Source organism: Phalacrocorax carbo, chromosome 7, assembly GCF_963921805.1.
Source record: "Phalacrocorax carbo chromosome 7, bPhaCar2.1, whole genome shotgun sequence".
NCBI classification, from domain to species: Eukaryota; Metazoa; Chordata; class Aves; order Suliformes; family Phalacrocoracidae; genus Phalacrocorax; species Phalacrocorax carbo.
Genome location: NC_087519.1, coordinates 8,867,445 through 8,884,936, shown reverse-complemented (window position 1 = coordinate 8,884,936; position 17,492 = coordinate 8,867,445). Strand labels below are relative to the sequence as shown.

Sequence of the window (17,492 nt, the reverse complement as noted above, 5' to 3'; positions counted from 1 at the left end):
GATTGCTCCTGTGAAACTGTTGTGTAGTGAGTTGAGAGGACAGGATTGCAAAGGAGAAAGGACTCCTATGAACCTACAGGTAGTCTGTAAATCTTTGGGATCTGCTGTATCTCTATGTAGTGTTTTGTCCTGTTGTGTTGCTTCCCTTTTTCTGTATCTCTCTGTCCTATTTGAAGGTTTTTAGAGCACTTTTACAATCAATAGTTGGTAAGACTTGCTAAGGGTATAGTTTGGAGACCATTTTCAGGAAGGGAAACTGAGGCTACTGTGTTGCCTTCCCCAGGCTGATGCAGTTCCTGCAGAAGCACATGGGAATGCGTGGCCAGACAGGGAACAGGACCCCAGGAGAAGTATGGGGACTGTGACCAGAGAAACCTGTGACCCTGGCACTGGTCTCAGCTGTGTGTGCCCTGGGCAGAAGCTCCCTGTGACAGGGAATGAAATGATATTTCTTAAGGGTTCACCGAAGGACTGAACTTATTTCATATTTGAGTACTTGTGTGTCTCTCCCACTGAGCCAAGGTGCGGGGGCATTAGACACATGCTATCTATTGCTTATTAAGTGGTTTAACAAGCCCAGCTAATTACAATGTACTCAAGGATTTTGTAGCTTGTGAAAGCAGTCCCTGTTTGTTTGTGTCAGTGCTTTAATACATTAATACACCAATTAAACCTTGCAGTGTGTGCGTGCTCACACAGCTTAACATACAGGAAGGCATGTTGATGTCTTTCATGTCAGCTGGGGCTTCTCTGCCTGTTTGAGCTCCAGCTCTGAAGGGATGTTTGTGGTTTTATGTTCAACCTTGTCACCGAAGGGACATACATCCTCTACATAAAAATGTAGTTCAACCCCCCCGCCCCCGAAATATGTTGTTTTACAAGACTCTGACAGACACGGGCTTTCTGTTGTTAAGGTCTCCTCTCAGACAGGCCTGGGAGAGTTTCTCAATCTTTATTTCCATCTCGGTGCTGATGATACAGGCAATTTGTGCATGAAAGTGTTGTCTTCTCTCCCTCAATTAGTCCCGAGGGGTCACCAGTGGGAGCATGCTGTCTCCGACATTTGCACTTGTTTGCAAAGGGCCTGCCACATTCGTAGAGCCACAGGGGTAATGAGCGATAATCAGCGCACAAGGCACCCAGCCTGAAGTCAGTGCAGGGATGGGCCTGGAGCAGGCAGCAAGGGTCAGAGGTAAAAGTCTCCTTCAGTGCACTTATGGTTCAGTGAAAAGAAGGCAATTGTGGGGGGAGAAGAAGGAGAAATGACAGATTAAAGGAAACTGAGCAGCTGTAATAAATACACTTGAAATTGAAGAGCATCTAGGATTCAGTGATTATATTCCCTGCAGAGCTGAAGTGCTGAGGAGGGCCTGCAGAAAGGGCAGCTGTACAAAACCACCGGCCTTTCGGTGAGCAAGCTTTCAGGGAATGCAAAATGAGTTGAAGAAAGGTGCGCTGGGATTTAATGCAGGTCTTTAAGATTCAGTTGGGAAGGCTGTCCTAAACACTTGTTCTAGTAAAAGTAAAGACAATAGAACAAGGGATGAAAGAACTGACGTACGTCAGGCTGGCTAAGCAAGAGAGAGACATGCCCTGATGGGGCACTGCTGAAGTATCACAGTGAAAGGAGAGGGAAGGAAGAAGAAAGCAGGAATAAAAAAAGGGGTGGAAAGCAGCAGCCATATGGGATGCTGAGAATGTATTTCAGACAACAAGGTCCTTTTGCATGTAAGTATCTCTGAGAGACAACGAAACTGGGCTCACAGAAAGGAGGGGTTTGGAGTTTTGAGAACAGTGACCTGGTATAGAGGATATAGAAGAGAAAGTGCTTATCTTAAGAGTGATATATGGAGAACTTAGACTGGCAACAGAGAATGAAAGCCAGCTTATATCAATGATAAGAGGAGAGTATGATTATTAAATATTTTTCATCTGCCAAAATTGCATCCAACTTTATAGAGGGTGAAGAGAAAGATCTCCCCATATCAGTGGCCAGCTGTTCAGGGGCACGGGACAAGGTAAGGAGCCTCTATGGATGGAGAGCACACCTGTAGGCATGCACATGATTTGCCAAGCTCTTCACTGACATTTTAAATTGCCTGTCTAAAATGGGGCAGATGTACGAGAGTTGTAAGGTGGGTGGACATAATGGGGACAAGAGACAGACCAGTAAGTTTAATGTTTGTTCTGAGCAATTCTTGGAAATCTTAAACTTTAAGGGATGTTGTGGGAGAACACCTGGAAAAGCAACGCTCTATGAAGGCCAGACTTGTGTGGCTTGAAGTCATGGGAGGTCACACCCAACTAATCTGCTGGTGTTCCCCAAGGATCTAACTGCCACTATATATAAAGGAAATTCAGAGGATATAGTACACTGAGATTTTCAGCAAGTATTTGACAAGGACCAGCGTCAGAGATTAATGACTGGGGGTAGAAGCATTGGTGTAGGATTTAAAATAAAAGCCTGTGTAGAAATCCACCCTAAGAGCATGAGACGGAAAGGAGCTATTGCTGAAAGTGTTTCCAATTGGAAAGAGGTTGAAAGTGATGTGTCCTGGAAGTCAGTCTTAATCACCTGTGTTTTTCATAATGTCTGCCAACGATCTGCAAGGAAACACTGAAAGCAGGAGCCAGAGTCAACCCCACTGTAACACTACAGAAGCAAGTGATTTTTCACCGGTGCTGACTATGGCCAAGGTCCCAAACAAGCCCAGTACCTCTCCTGATTTGGGATGTGTTTGAGGGAGGAATCCCAAGCGAGAGAAGAAAAGCAGAGAGAGGAAGAAGGCATTTTTGACCCTCCTGCAATACTGTGAGCAGCACTGGGAATATACCTGCACTGGAGGAGACGTGGCATGGGGATACTGCATTTTATGCAATGGAGACACGGCGCTATCTATGAAGAAAGGATAAATGAAGCAAGCTGGACAGAATAGGAATCTTACTTCACTGAACTCCTTCCAGAAATGAAGATGTGATTTTGAACAGCTCGGTAATTATTTTTCCTTCATTGTTTTTTCATTTTGTCTGCTTTCTCTACAATTCCAGTTTCTAGTCTGGAGACCTTGGATGACTTGATGTGAGCTCTGTTTGCAGGAGAAGCACAGTCTGACTGCGTAAATGCAAGAAGTCTGAGTGCAGTTTTGAACTTTGGGTGCTCATCTGCACTCAGATATTGATCTGGGTAGGTTTGCCTATTACCTGCTTGAAAAATCTCTGCCCTGGGAAAAGGTTAAGGGACTTGATTTAAACTCTGATTGATAAAGAAATGACATCAAGGTGACCTTTATAATACCAGCTGAATTTGGGGTCACTTTCCAAGCTCAGATTGCAATAATGAAACAGGATTTGCAGGCAGACTGATGGATTATATCGGTGGAAACTGGCCTCTGATTTTTCCACGTTACCATCCCAATATCTGATGCTGGCCCTCCAATTAAGACAATTCAGAAAAGAAACATATATAGTCTTGTTCAAGACATTTTCTGTTTAAATGAGACCTGTCCTAAGCTAGTGAGGAGAAACAGCTAATGGCATATTAGAGATCTTTCCATCATTATACCTCATTCTGTGCTCTGCAGCATCACCCATGTATATTCATCTAAAGATTGCTATTGCCAGCTTTGGGAGGTCCTTTTTATGCCTCTGCATTCTCAGATAACTGCAAAACATTATTTCCCTTTCCCTCCTTTCTCAGCAATCTTGCTCATTTTGATCCTTTCCACTAGCAGTATGTTCTTGCCGTAAAACTCCAGTATACACATTTAAATTGAAGCTGTTAAGCCATACATGATATATATATATATATAAATATATAATATTGTTTTTGTAGCTGAAGATCCTAGTAGGTTGCCTTCCCCATGTGTCTTGAATACCAACTTAGCAATCATCCAGTACTCACACATAGTTTGGTTAAAGCTGAACATGCACCTTTTCACCATCTGCAATTAATCATGTCTTCTGAGGCTACCAGCACTGCAGAATGTTTTCTCGAGTCTCACCAGGGCCCTTAAGAAGAATTAACTGGGTATTTTTCCCCTGGTGCAGACACTGATGTTTTGCCACAAGAGAAAACTGTAGGAGGTTTTTTTTTCCCCCTCTTGCACACATTTAAGTTTTTGATGTTTTTCTGTGAAAATTCACCCCATCCATCTGGCTCATAATGGCATGGGACATCACTGAAAGACGACAGACAAATGGAAAAATATAGTGTTTTATTATCCTATGTTCCCCCCATGCTGGGAGTGTCAGAGACAATAAACCAAGATGGTTTCTTATTTATAATCATAATAAAGGCAGGACATGGCAGGGGTACAGTAAAGTAGTACCATCAAGGAAGGAAAAGCAGTGTCCTAACAAGAGTATGTAGTTCCTTAAATAGTCCTGATGAAGGATTTCCAAAGGCTTGTCCAAGGAGAACTTTTTCTGGTTCACTTCTCACACCTCAAAGTGCTCTGTTTCTGCCAAGGAGGCAAGACAGTGCCTCCGCTCAGCCAGTCTCTGCAAAACAAGTTGAGTCCCATTGTGGAGCAGCTCTGGAGTTAACATATGGGTGAGCCACTGTCTTGCAGAGGTCCTCTTCTGCAGGGTGGACCTAGTGTACTGGTGGGCTCCTTTCTCTCATCTAGAGCTGTCCTGCCATTACCCTGCTCATTTTTCAGCAGCAAGGGACCTAAGAGGAAAGGTGGATTTCTCTTTGTGTGAAGCATCACAGGAGCATCAGTCCAATATCCATTGCATCCTACTTGTGACTCAGATGTAGACCAATGGAGTACAGGAAGCTCCAGCTATGCACAGACCTGGAAAGCTAGACAAGGACCAGCTGCTATCCCCATCAGATTAGCTAATTCCTCTGTATGATCTGTCCTTCTCTTTATTCCTTTTATTCCTCTCTGCATAATTTGCTGCCTCATAACAATTGCTGAAATCACCCAAACCACAGTAATTTTAGAGCCCAGCAGGCAGGGTTGTCTCACATTACTCTTCCTTCAGGGATTTCCTTCTACAGAAGTTGGCAAGATGAAAAGAGGGATGGGGTTGTGCAGACAGAACAAGTAGGGAGAAAGCCAAGGAAACCTCAGGCAGAAACAAAGACAGAGCAAGGTCCATTTGGGGTGTTAGGAAAACATGAGTCCAAGGGAACACCTCATCAAGCCATAGACATAAGCACACCTCCTGTGTCGGCCCTGTGAGAAAAGGAGTCGGAGGAGGTGGGAAGGAAGGCAAGAGATGTAAATTGGGCAAACTGGAGAGAAATTTTCTAATGAAATCATAACTTGAGCCTGAGATCTGTCTTTCAACACATCGTGTTTTTATTCCATATGGCCTCACTTCTGGAATTTTCTTGTTCCGTGACTTTGGCTGCATTAGCCACTCATTTAATGACCACCAAAGTAACCTGGTGGAAGAATGACTGGGCATGGGGAAAGAAAAGACATAGGTCCCAGAAGAAAAGAAAAAAAGGGGTGTGTGTGGAAGAACAGAAGATGCTGTTTTGTCTAAAATTGTCCTTTTCCTTTGTGGTGGTGGTGAGGCTGGCAACAATCAGAAACATTTCCAACCTGCTTAGAGCTCTAGCTGGAAAATGCAGAAAAGCAGACCCTCTCACCAAATTTTCTGCTTTGAGACAGTCCAGGAATTCTGTCACAACAGGTTTTTCTGGAAGTCTTTTCACACTTACACATCTGGAGGGAACTGTGCTTCTTCTAAAAATACTTCTTCATTTTGCACCCAACTTTGGGGCCAGTTCTTACCCTGTTCAGAATGGGTTCTGCACTCAAACCTCTTTCTTTAATGCCACCCTTCTAACAGTTGCATAGTCCTCAGAACATAATCAATATATCTGGAATTTTTTAGCATTTATGGTGGGGGTACATTAAGATCAGAAGTCATTAAGAAGACAATGACAGCAGAGTCAGACTAGGCATAAGCAGCACACATCTGTGGCTACATCCTTCAAACCATGGATCAGGCCAGAGACTGAACAACATTGAAACAGTAGTATCAAAACCCCATAAAACCTCAAAATTGCAAGGAAAAGCTTAGCACTGTGATCTGAACCCAGTGCTGCAATATCTGCCTGGTTGTGCAAGCAAACTGCAGCATGCCTCTGAGGGTGACTACTGGGACCGGGATGGCACTAGTGGGATCTGGCTGGTGAGGCCAAAAGGGCAATAGATTAACTATGGGACATCTGTTGGCAGGAGACATACCCTGCTGTGGGGGTAAGTACTAGCTGGGCTGAGCTCTCCTGTTATCTGTTGGTGGGAGCACTGGGTGCTGGCGGTGGTGATGCACGGCACCTTTTCTTTCTGCCTGTCACACCAGGTGGGGACTGCAGTCTAATCAAAGCAGTTGTGAAGATGAGGGTGATTTTTGTGTTGTTCCCAAATTAAGGAGTGGAGGAAGACCCAGCACAGGGATGAGGTTTGGTAGACTCATGTCATGGCATGGGCCAGTTAACCCAGCCCTGAGTGACGTCCTACTGCTGGGAGGCTGCAGGGGTGCCAAAACCCAGATGATAGCAAAGGCAAAAGCTCAGGCTGAGTTTACTGAGAAAAACTCCTTCCTACACAGGACCCGGCAGCTCTTTTCTGGCCTTGGAGCAGCTCAGCATGATTCACACGCAGCCAAGGAGAGGCTGCTGCCTGTGCCAGGTACTGGAGTCTGTCGCCATGTCTCTGCAGTGGAGCTTTGACTGGGGAAATATAAGGCTTGACGCTGCCTCAAAGCAGGGACTGCTGGGCTTCTGGCCCCGCTGGAGCAGGCAGAGCCATGGCAGTGCAGTCACAGGCTTTGGAAGCCGATAGCCAAGAGCCTCTGAGACCTTGGGGGCAGAAGGTAAGCTTCTGTTTTCCTGGTGGGAGATGGTCTCAAAGCTGCGAGGCTGCTGCTGAGACCAGGTTGCTTCCAGCTTTCTTGTGATTATCCATCTCGGCAATAGGATGCTGTTAAGTGTCTGATTACTGCACTGTTAAAGCCTTAAGCCTGAAATCTGATTACTGCGTGGTCCCTTGAGGGGCAGCCGATCCTCCTCCATCCCTCCACCAGTAATCCCTCCCTTCCCTTGGAAAAATAATAAAAAAGAAAGACAAGTGATATCTGTCTGCAGCAGCGCTTTCCAATCAAGTGAAAACTAGCTGGAAAATCAAATCAGCCGGTAAGTTCCTGCAAAACACAACTCTATCTCTTTAAATCTCCCCTTTTGAAGGGATGAACTGAACAGCAATAGCTGCTGATGTAAAACAAACCATTATTCCTCCTATCTCCTCTCCAAGCCCCTTCCCTGCAGACGCATGAGTCTGAGGGAGGCAGATGCTCTCTGAAGACTATTTTCCTCCGTTAAATAAATTCACTTTCAAATAATGTGTAATTAAATGTGTGGTATTGAATTAATGTTTTATTCTGAGTGCTTTGGCAGCAGGGGACCTAGGGGCCTGGCTGGTGGAAAGAAAACATGTTCACCAGAAAGACTCTTTTCCCCTCTTTCCTTCCCTTTTCCTCCCACCTTGCCAAGAATCCCAAAACCCTGTTTCCAAGAGCTGCTGGAGTGTACCAGTGAGTTGGTGAGGACAATGCTTTGTGTAAGGTCCCTTTTATGATACATTGCCATGGGGCTTTTGGGCATTTCACCCAATGCAAAGACCTCTGAAGCCCACTCCAGTCCCTCCTCTACTTGCCTCCTTCTGGGCTTAATCTTCCTCCTCAGAAGAGCCTAGTTGTGTAGTTAACACTTGTATACAAAAGGCAGAGCCTGAGTGTCCCCTCGGGGTATGAAGTTGGTGCTGGATGTCTAAGGAGACAGGCTGCTGAAGCTGGAGAGGCAGTTTGGCTTTACAGCCAGAAATTATTTGAGATGGTGTGGGAGAAAATGGGAATCATTGGTTGGTTTTTAAGTCTTTAAGGGCCAGGGTTTCTGTCCTAACCTGAGGGATCTTGACATGCGCCTTGGGCACAAGCAGGTTGGACAGAGGCAGAGACTGGGTTGAGGCACAACTGGGAACCCGCTCACAGGTGTGTGCGTGCTCCCTAACCCTGACACCAGTGGCTGCAGGGAGCCTTGCAAGCATTAGATTTCTTTTGGGAAGTCTTCCAGGTATCCATACTAAAGGACATTTTAACCATTGACAACAGCAAAGGTGAAGGGATTGACCTTGTTGGATCAAGGAAGGGTCCTGTCAATATGTTGAGCTCTTGCTTGAGTAATTTCAGTAAGTCACAAATCTGCAGAAATAAGAGGAGGTAGCTTCTGTCTTAAAGGCACGCTGCTGTGCAAGGCCCAGATGTGCTGGAGGCTCCCTTTCTTTGTTGCTGTAGTCATTGTCAAACATTTGCTGGGGGTGATGCGCAGGAGCCCTCCCCTGCTGTAACTCCTTTGCATTGGGATCTCCCTAGGATGGCTGTGCTTCTGCAGGACTATGTGGTGGTGTGCATCCCAGCTGGGACTGCTCAGCACCCAATAGCCATGGAATACTTCATATTGTTATCTTTATAAGATGATTACTAAGTGGTTAGTACTCAGATTTATGAGACTGAAATGGATGTGAAGAGCTTGAAATCACATTTTGTTTTTATAGGAGTGTCCAGTGGTTTAAGCTGGGACAGAAGTTTTTGCTCAAAAAGTGTTTGTAGAGTGGTGCCAAGCGTGTTCTAATGTTATTACTTTTCAGATTTTTTTTCATGAAGAAAATGGGAGTTTAATTTGGTTTGGGTTAAGCTTTGCAGCTATGTCACGCCAGGTAATGTCACCTGCTTCCAAGTGGTTTTTGGCGTGATGTGGTGAGGGACTCTGTCAGACTCTGGGCTTGCATCTGATGAGCTGTTTGTTTAAGGGTTGATGATTGTGCTTTGCCTTTCTGTCAGCTGCCTTACACACACTCCATTTACACCTACCTTTAGCTCTGAGAGCACTGTACGTGTAGACTGTTGCTGTTGGTGGTTGCTGTGTGGCTGCTATCGGAGCTGGTGCTGCAGCGGAGATGCAGCAGCTCAAGTTACAGCAGCTCAGCGGGTGCTAATCCAGTCGCTCAGTGCCGCTAATCAAATCACTCTGTGGAGCTTGAGGGCTGTTCTGCAGAAACATGGCTCTCCCTCTCCCTCACGCTGAGGCTGGCTGGAGTTAGCTGGTGAGTGAAGGGAAGACCTTTGGGTCAGGGCTTCCTCTCCACCTGTTTTTGCAACAGCAAAAGCCAGAGGAGCTGGTGATGTCCTAATCGCTTGAGGTATTCTTGGAAGTGGTAGATGTAAGGTACTTTCAAAGCATCAGAGATCTGGCTTGCAGAGGTTGATTTTCTGTTATGCTTTCTTAAGCTTGCTTACAATGAACATCAGCTCCTGGTGCAGATTGGTATTCTTGGATATTTTTTTTTAGCCCAGATTGTCCAGCTAAATGCATCAAGGCTGGCTATTTTTTACCAAGGCCCATTTAGCAGCATGTACTACATTAGCTCTGGGTCTGCTGGGTCAGCTGGGCAATAACGCCTCCTTCATATCTGGGACCTGCACTCATACCTTGCAGCTGCTCCCAAGGAATTAAGGGAACAGTAAGAAAATGCAAAGAACTGCAGAAACATAAAGTCATTGCCTTTAAGGTCTTTATGAAGTAGTATGATCATGACTGTTTGATTACATAATATATAGAGAGGCACCAGGGGCTGCCTGCAAGCCAGTTACCAGCACCTTGATAAGATACAAGTCATGAAAAACAGTCTAAAGAAAGAGAGGCTGTGAAGCCAATGATGTATATTGGTTTCCTGGAGATTGAAAAGCCTGAGAAGGGATGCAAAGAGAGGGGTAACACTGTGAAAGGGAGAGCATCCTTTGTATTGCAGGTTGTTTCTATTAAGGCTGAAGGAGAGAGAGATGGAAGACGTGAGAAACTCTCTGTTTTTCTGTGTGGGCACACAAAAATGGGTATAAGAGTGGTCATGTAGAATAAGTAAGATTGAAATATTGCCCCCAAAGTTAAGAGAAAGGTCTGAGCGAGGTGGTCTTGTCCACAGGGCCTGCAAAGAAAGGGGTGGGAAGGTGCATCCTTGTGTTGGAGCCCAGGTGGCTCAGTCAAGGACTGTGCCTGCTCCGCAAAGTTCCCAGAGATTCACATATGCTTTACATAAAGCTCCATGATCTGGGGTCTCTTTGAAAGGACTGTCAGAACTGTTTGGTGCTTATAATCATGACTCTCTTAAAGCTGAGTCCTTGAAGGGTGCCTTAACAGAGGAACTTGGCAAAGAGACAGCATCTGGGCACAGTGCCGAGTTGCCGAAGCATGTATCCAGGCCTTTTCCCAGAGGTGGCTCATGTCAGAGCTGACAGAGAAGCCACCAGAAGTGGAGGGTTACCTTCTCAGAGTCCATACAGAGATAAGAAACAGTCTGTTTATGTCTCTATTTTTTAAAATGATGTGGGATGATTCTCCCTTTTTTTACATGTACTTCACAGCAGTCCATGATTGAAATCAATATCCTTCATTGACTTTGATGGATTTGCACCAGGCCAGGAGGGAGACTCAGACTCTGTGCAGCTAACCTATGCATTATCTTCTCTCACTATGAGACAGGTCTGTGAGAGAATGACTTATCAGCCCTCCAGTGGCAAGGCTTTTCGATCTGGTCCTACCCGATCTGCACACTTTGCACTGATCAGGCACATTGGGTAACTCATCAGCACATTTGGTTGACATCCAGATTGCAATTGACTGCCTGACACGAAAAGCACTCTGTTTGGTAGTTATGTGTCTTAATGACAAGACTTCCAGTGTAAATTTTAAGCTTTGTTTGTTTGATTTTAATTGTCACGGAGCAGGGAAGCTATGCAGGGTTTATTCATAAGAATTATTTTAGCAGTGAGTCAAGAAAGAAGTGAATGAATCATATTGACTAACTAAGAACTTTGCTACCTTTTTGTGGACAACTTATGTATGAAGAAAAAAAGAGATATCTCTTGGCATAAATTAGTTGTTACAGCAAATGACTCAGCCGCTACTGAAAAATGTCATTGTTATCATTTATAAAGTGCTGTTGATGCAAATGAGGCTTTAGAAGCTTATGAAATCCAAGGCCATTACCACAAAAAGCCCAGATCAGACTCAAATCAGGATACCCTAGGAACACATCTAAAAAAAGTCAGTTTTAAAACAGGGATTGAACAGCAAGAAGGGCAAGAAACAGAGAAGAAAAAGAGAGAAGAAATGGCATGAAATGACAAACCTAAGCAAGGGCAGAGCTGGTGATGGAGAGGTGCAGGAAAAGACCTACCACTAGGGAAAGCGGGTCCACATGTGCAGAGGAGAAAAGAATTTGATAGAAAATGGTTACTGGTCTTTTCTAGGCTAAGAGAGAAAGCTGCTGTTAAAGAGAGTGGCAAAAGTAAAAGGAAAGATTTCCATATGTTTTCTCGGTTTCATCAGTGAGCTACATGTTCATGAATTAAGAGTCTAAGGACAGGAAACCCACTAGAAATACAGCAACCAGATAGACTGCTGTTTGGGAGTTTGAAAGAAGGAGATGTGAGAATTAATTTCAGACCTGATGTAAATGAACTAGCTTAAGAAGTAGGTTTGCATTTTGCTGTAACTTAAGTACTGGCGGTGCTCATGGGTTGCTTTGTTTGGAGTTTGATTTGTCCATTTACCTCCCACCGTAGTCATCTCTGCCCAAACACTTCATTGTTTACATCGAGGCTTCAAGAGTATTATCAAACCATAGTTTTAAGGAAGTTGGCTTGTGATGGGAATCTGAAATGCAGAATTTGCAGTGGCACTGAACCCACCTCTTCCTCACCTGACTCCCAGGACTGATTTGAAAATGAGACAATAATTTGAAAATTATATTCATGAAAGGTACCCATGCAGCTTCCCAATTTCTGCTCATGTGATTGAAATGTGGTGGTTATTAGAAAAAGAGAGTTTTCATCGCACACAGTCTGTTACCAGCTCTGTATGCTCTACCTGGGATTTGGAGGTAGAATCGGTGTTTTTGCCTTGACCTTGTCACAGGCAAGAGAAATTCTACAGTATGAGTGTAAAAGATGGGGGAAGAGTCATTGAATCAGTGATTTAAAATAAAAAGTTCTGACTTTTCCAGGCTCCATCTCAGGAGCCAGCACAGAAGTGACCCATCAGGACATGGTAGATTGATTTATGAGAAAAATAGAATTAATCTTGTTCCCTTTTCTTATTCCCCTCTATCCCATGGCTGTGCTGGGTTCACAAGGTTAGCAAACTAGAATATGTTTGTGTCGAGAGGAGGAGCAGACATGACTAAGGGACACATGAGAGCGAATACAGGGAGGAAGAAGTTGCTGGTTTTAGACAGCCACTTTTCTGACTGAGTGCACTTTAAGCACAGATCAAGTCAGCCATCCTGTGAAAGGTTCAGAGGAGGTTAGGTAAGATCCCATCACAGATCCAAAGCTGCAACCCTTCTGCCTTGACTCTTCCAGAGAAAAGGAAAGCTTTCTGCTCTGGAGACAATTTGTAAAGGTGGGAGCAGTGTCCCAGACTTACCCTCTTGCTGAAACTTTTGCTTATCTACATGCTACCATCATCGAACTGAAATTGTGGGGCATTTCCAACAGCTGCAGGTCGAGTGTTTTCTCATGGGGTTCACATGTTATTCAGAACAACAATGAAGGCAAGAGCTTGAAACATATTCTCCATGTGTAAAATCTTGATGGACAAGAAGGAAGGTGGGGAATCTGCCCAACTCTCCTTCTGTGTCATGCAGCAAAGTAGTAGTCCCGAAACAAGGATTGCAAGGTTTCATTTAAAACTGGAATTACTTCAGTGTTGTGCACTCACATTCTTCCTGTAGGTACAGCACAGCCTTGATGACTTCCATCATGCTGTCAAGTCTGGTTATTTTCCTGTCAGGTCTTACTGTGGCTCCTGCATAGATTCTTCTTTTGAATTGTCTGTTTGGCTTGTTTTTATAAGTTAATGGTACGGGGGGAGAGAAAAAAAAAAAAAAGAGTGGTACTTACGGGAAGACAGTTTGCATACACCTTGTTGGCAGGGCTGACTGCAACACAGCCGAGACAGATTAGCACACCACTGCCTGCCTAAAACAAATAAACACCAGCTGTTTATCAGACAGGGCTCAGCTTTCTCCAGGAGGAGGTAAACAGATTTATGCAGATGAACCTCCCGGGTGCCCTTGCAGCACAGCATCTTTCATGGCTACTCGGCCTTCCTTATGAGTTACAGCCAGGACAAATGAGCAAAGATATGCAAGGTTAGCACAATAACACAGCCATTCGTACAGTGCCAGGGCGGTTTGTCATTGCTTTCTGTTTAAAGCCCATATTTAATAATAATGTAAAATTAATCATAGTGCTGATCTCACCATGAATGGAAGAATTTGATGTAAACTTCAGTATTTTAAGCCTATAGCATGTGAAAAAGCAATTTATTATAACTCACTTATTATTCCATTTGTGCCTAAAATACTACGAAGCAAAATTTATGGCCATTTGAGGTTGAAAGAAATTGTGATCAGCAAAAGTACTTTTCTGACTCTACATTGAGATTGTCCAGCTGCTGTCAAACTGCTTAACTTCATGAACCTTTGTTTTTATAACCGTCCAAGTTTACTTTAAATCCAGCAGTGCTACCTGGGTCCACTACTTTAGAAGGATTGCTTCTCCCGCAGTTCAACTCTGTCTGCCACAATATATCCTTAAAATCTTCATATAAATTTTCCCTGAAGCTTCTTAGGTAACCCTAATAACTTGCTGTGAAATCGGGTCTTGAAGACAGATGGGATATTATTTTAATAATGTAGGCATAATTACACAGTCTGGATGCCAGCTCTCAGAAATGTATGATCATTTATTAAGATGTTGTTGGGAAGAAAAATTGGGAGCTGAAAATTTTGGGCAAGACCCTGGGGAGTTCAGAAAGAGAGGTTTGCTTCAGTTCTCATGTAACCGCTTACTTATCAGAGGTGTAAATAATCTCAAATAGTATTACTGGTTATTCTGAGACAGTTTTCTTTTAGACTTTATCTCACATCAAATGGGGCAGTTGGATTGCACTTCTGCTGGGATTCTGAGTTTTTTGAACTGACCTTGGTCTGCTCTTAATACAAGATCATTTCGCAACAGCTTCCTTGACTGCTACTATTCAGGAGACCAAGAATGCAAATACCTGGTTTGTCAATACAGCAAATCCTAGGTGCTGTAGTGACGAGTGCTGTAGAATACTTGCCAAGAGAAAGAGGGGAAAAAAAACCCTTTTCCTCTACTCTATTAAGTAAATTGGTGCCATCTGAGCTTTTCTTAGATTAGGACTTTCCTCACCCAAGTGCATCACTTAACATTTCAACACATAATACTTCAGAGTTCTCAAGGTACTCCTTAAACAATCAGCTTAACCAGGTGGAGAAGGCAATGTCCACATGTGATTTGTTCTCCTTGGCTGTCACTGCAGATTTAAAACCAAAGTCATTTTGGATGTGCCTACCATCTTGTGCCTTAATGCTACTAATATTATTAATATTGGTAACTAACTGTTTTCAGTTTATTGAACAATTAATGAAAAGGTCAATGGGAATTCTCTATAGAGGCATCGTTCATTACAAGGCCCATTGCTTATGCAATCTCACAGCATCCATCTTCCCAGACAAGCAAAAGGGCCAGAGATGGAAGCTCCTTAAACCTGCCTGTGAGCTCCTAATTAAAAAGCTTAATTGTATGAAAGCCATGAAGGTGTTAGTCTTTCAATCCATTGGCTTTTTGATGCATTAAGTGGACCTATGTTGTTGTGGGGCATACGCTCCCTCGGGTCAATGCGGGTTCCTACTCAGGTGGGTGGTAAGAGCTGGTGGCAGATTGTGATCGCTGTTAATGATTCTTCCCTGCAGCAGTTTGAAACCTGGTGTTAGTCACCTTCACCTCCTGCATCTACAGTGATCCAAGGGAAGTGCATCTGAGCTAAGGGGTGCATACCTGTACAGCTCCTGTGGCACACGAAAGAGATGGAAAAAACTCAGAAGCAATCCAGTTTGCAAGCAAGCAGATACAAGGCCAAGTTATGAATGCCCCAGGCTAGGATTGGAAAGCAGGCGCTGTCCTATCCAATGCCTTTACTTAAGGAAACCTCTAATGCATCAGCTTTTGCTCACCAAGCACTGGAGAAGAGTGTGTAGCTCTCACTGTCCTGCCATGACCATCAGGCTGAGGCTGGTCTGTGCTGCCACATTTCTTAAGGGAGGCAGTAAGCTCCAGCGAAGTGCAGTTTAGAGAGATGAAGTTTTGGGTACTGTATCTCCAGAAAATGCTATGGTGGCTGTGCATCTCTCGCTGCCTCCACGGTTCATTCCAGGCATTAAAAAAAGCCTCTCATATTGCCAGAGGATATTTATGGGTGCTGTGATGCCAGAAAGCTACTTAAAGTTTTGGCAGCAAGTGGCTGTGCCCTAGTGTCATCCCCAAAAGAGAGTATGGAGACCCCAAGATCTCCCAGCAACCAGTGGCATTTAATCATGACCCATCATTTGTGGAGATCCTGCAAGTCACTTATCTACCCTTGTAGGTGCTTAGTATGTGGGTAGATCTAGCCCTTATGAATGACCCTGTTAGCTGAGCAGACCAATCTTCATAGGCTTCTGTACATTTGTTAAATTAATACCTATTGCTCTTTTGATTCTTCTTGAAACCTCAGTTGCTATTCTGTCAGTCTGCGCCGTCCTAAATATCAGTGGAAAGGATCACTGAAACTAACGGGTTGAGTTTGTCTGTCGTGCCAGTGACTTTATTCTGGGATGACCTTGTTTCTGAGGCACAGTCTTGAAGGAGGTGGCTGCAGGGTCAGGGCCTTGCTGTGGGGCAGTTCTTGGCATGTCCAACCGGCTCCTGCTCATGCCCTAGGGTGCATACGGGTCAGTGGTTCTCCCCCCCCTTGGGAGCGCTTTGACTTGCCAAGGTTCAGCCTCAAAAATCTGTGCCTGATTTTGGGTTTAAACTGACCCCAATTGAAATGCAAAACTCAATAGGACCTTCTTATCTCTCCTGGCCTGTCATCGGAAGTACGTGACCTTTGCTATGACTCGCAGGAGATGAATTATTTCCAGGAACATTCCAAAGAGATTCAGGTCTTTGTAGCAGATTTTGCCCCAAAGGTTTCTCTCCCTGAGGACAAGCTTGCCTTGAGCTTATAGTGAAAAATGTGATAAACCTCAAGTACTTTCCTCACAGATGTTTTGCATGAGACTAGTTCCATCCCAGAGAAGGCTGTGTTCTGTGGGTGGGTAAAAAGATCCCTGTAGATATTTTTGCAAAGCAATTTCAGATCCTTTGCAACTTGCTAGAAAATTGAATTAGTTGTTTTCCATTCCCTGAATTAACCCTGATTCATTCTCCCCTCAACCCTTTCCTTCTTCCTCCCCTCCCTCCAACAGATGTCCAGCATATTAAGAGGAGAGACATCGTTTTGAAGAGGGAGCTGGGAGAAGGTGCCTTTGGGAAGGTGTTCTTGGCCGAGTGTTACAACCTCAGCCCCACCAACGACAAAATGCTGGTGGCAGTGAAGGTAAATCCCAAGGGTGAATGGCAGAGAGTAGGGCAGGGGCTGGCCTGCGAAGCAAGGCTGGATGAGTCTGCGTGGGAAAGGGAAGCAGGAGAGGGCTGGGGGCCAGGGGCAGAGATTTATCTGATGCCGGAGATTGTGGTAAATCCACTTAGTCACACAAAGTTTCAGTGTTTTGCTTCAAGGACGTCTATTCTCACCAATGCCAAAGCCTCTCTTCCTGCCGATGTGGCCAGGAGACAGACGGGGAGGAGAAGCTGGTCTGGAAGCTGTAAGCCCCCATGCAGCTGCAGCAGCGCAGTATGGAGTCCACCTTCCCTCTGCAAGGGAATGGGGCTTTTGTCTTTCCAGATTTTATCTCTTTGTGGAACATATAGAAGCTGAAACAAACAAAAAAAACTCTCAGCAAAAATAAGCACTTAAAAGATGAGCATGACAAACCAATTTGCTGGGATCACTTTGCTGCAAGATGAGCGAAGCAACCCAGCTCAGCTCCACTCAGCTCCTGCTTGCCTCGCCACAGGTCGCTCCTGTTTCGGTGATTTTCTGTCAACACAAGTTCAGCTTGGCTTGTGCTGTGCTGTTTGTATGCTTGTGAGGGTCCTCCCCATCAGTGTGGCTCTGGGCAGAGGAGACCACTCAGTGCAGAAATGTGCTCTCCTCTCAAGTGTCACCAGCTGGCAGATGTGCATAGGCTAATCCCTGGGAGTTAATTGATGCCTCCTATCTCCTTGGAAGAAGATTTGCATTTGAACTGATGTTCTACAGGGAGAAAGGTTCCATTGCTGTTCTCCAGTGTGCTGGAGGCATCCAGTTACTTGAGAGTTCTTTTAATCTTTCGGCAGTTCAAGCCTTTTTCTTTGTCCCCTTGTGCTCCCACCGTGAACTGCAAGATTGCACCTTTCACCTCTGAGACTGGTTAAAGCCAAGGTAGCACAGCTACCCATATGATTAATTGCCTGATTAT

The 17,492-nt window shown here is 44.6% G+C and overlaps 1 protein-coding gene across 2 annotated transcripts in view; it reads left to right on the top strand.

Moving 5' to 3' along the window:
* NTRK3 (neurotrophic receptor tyrosine kinase 3) overlaps positions 1-17,492 on the top strand; it is a 229,825-nt gene that overhangs the window by 157,654 nt on the left and 54,679 nt on the right. For both annotated transcript variants that reach the window (XM_064456204.1, XM_064456205.1), the window contains exon 13: positions 16,398-16,528. In XM_064456204.1, the coding sequence (XP_064312274.1) occupies positions 16,398-16,528 (131 nt within the window). The remainder of the gene's footprint in view (positions 1-16,397; positions 16,529-17,492) is intronic.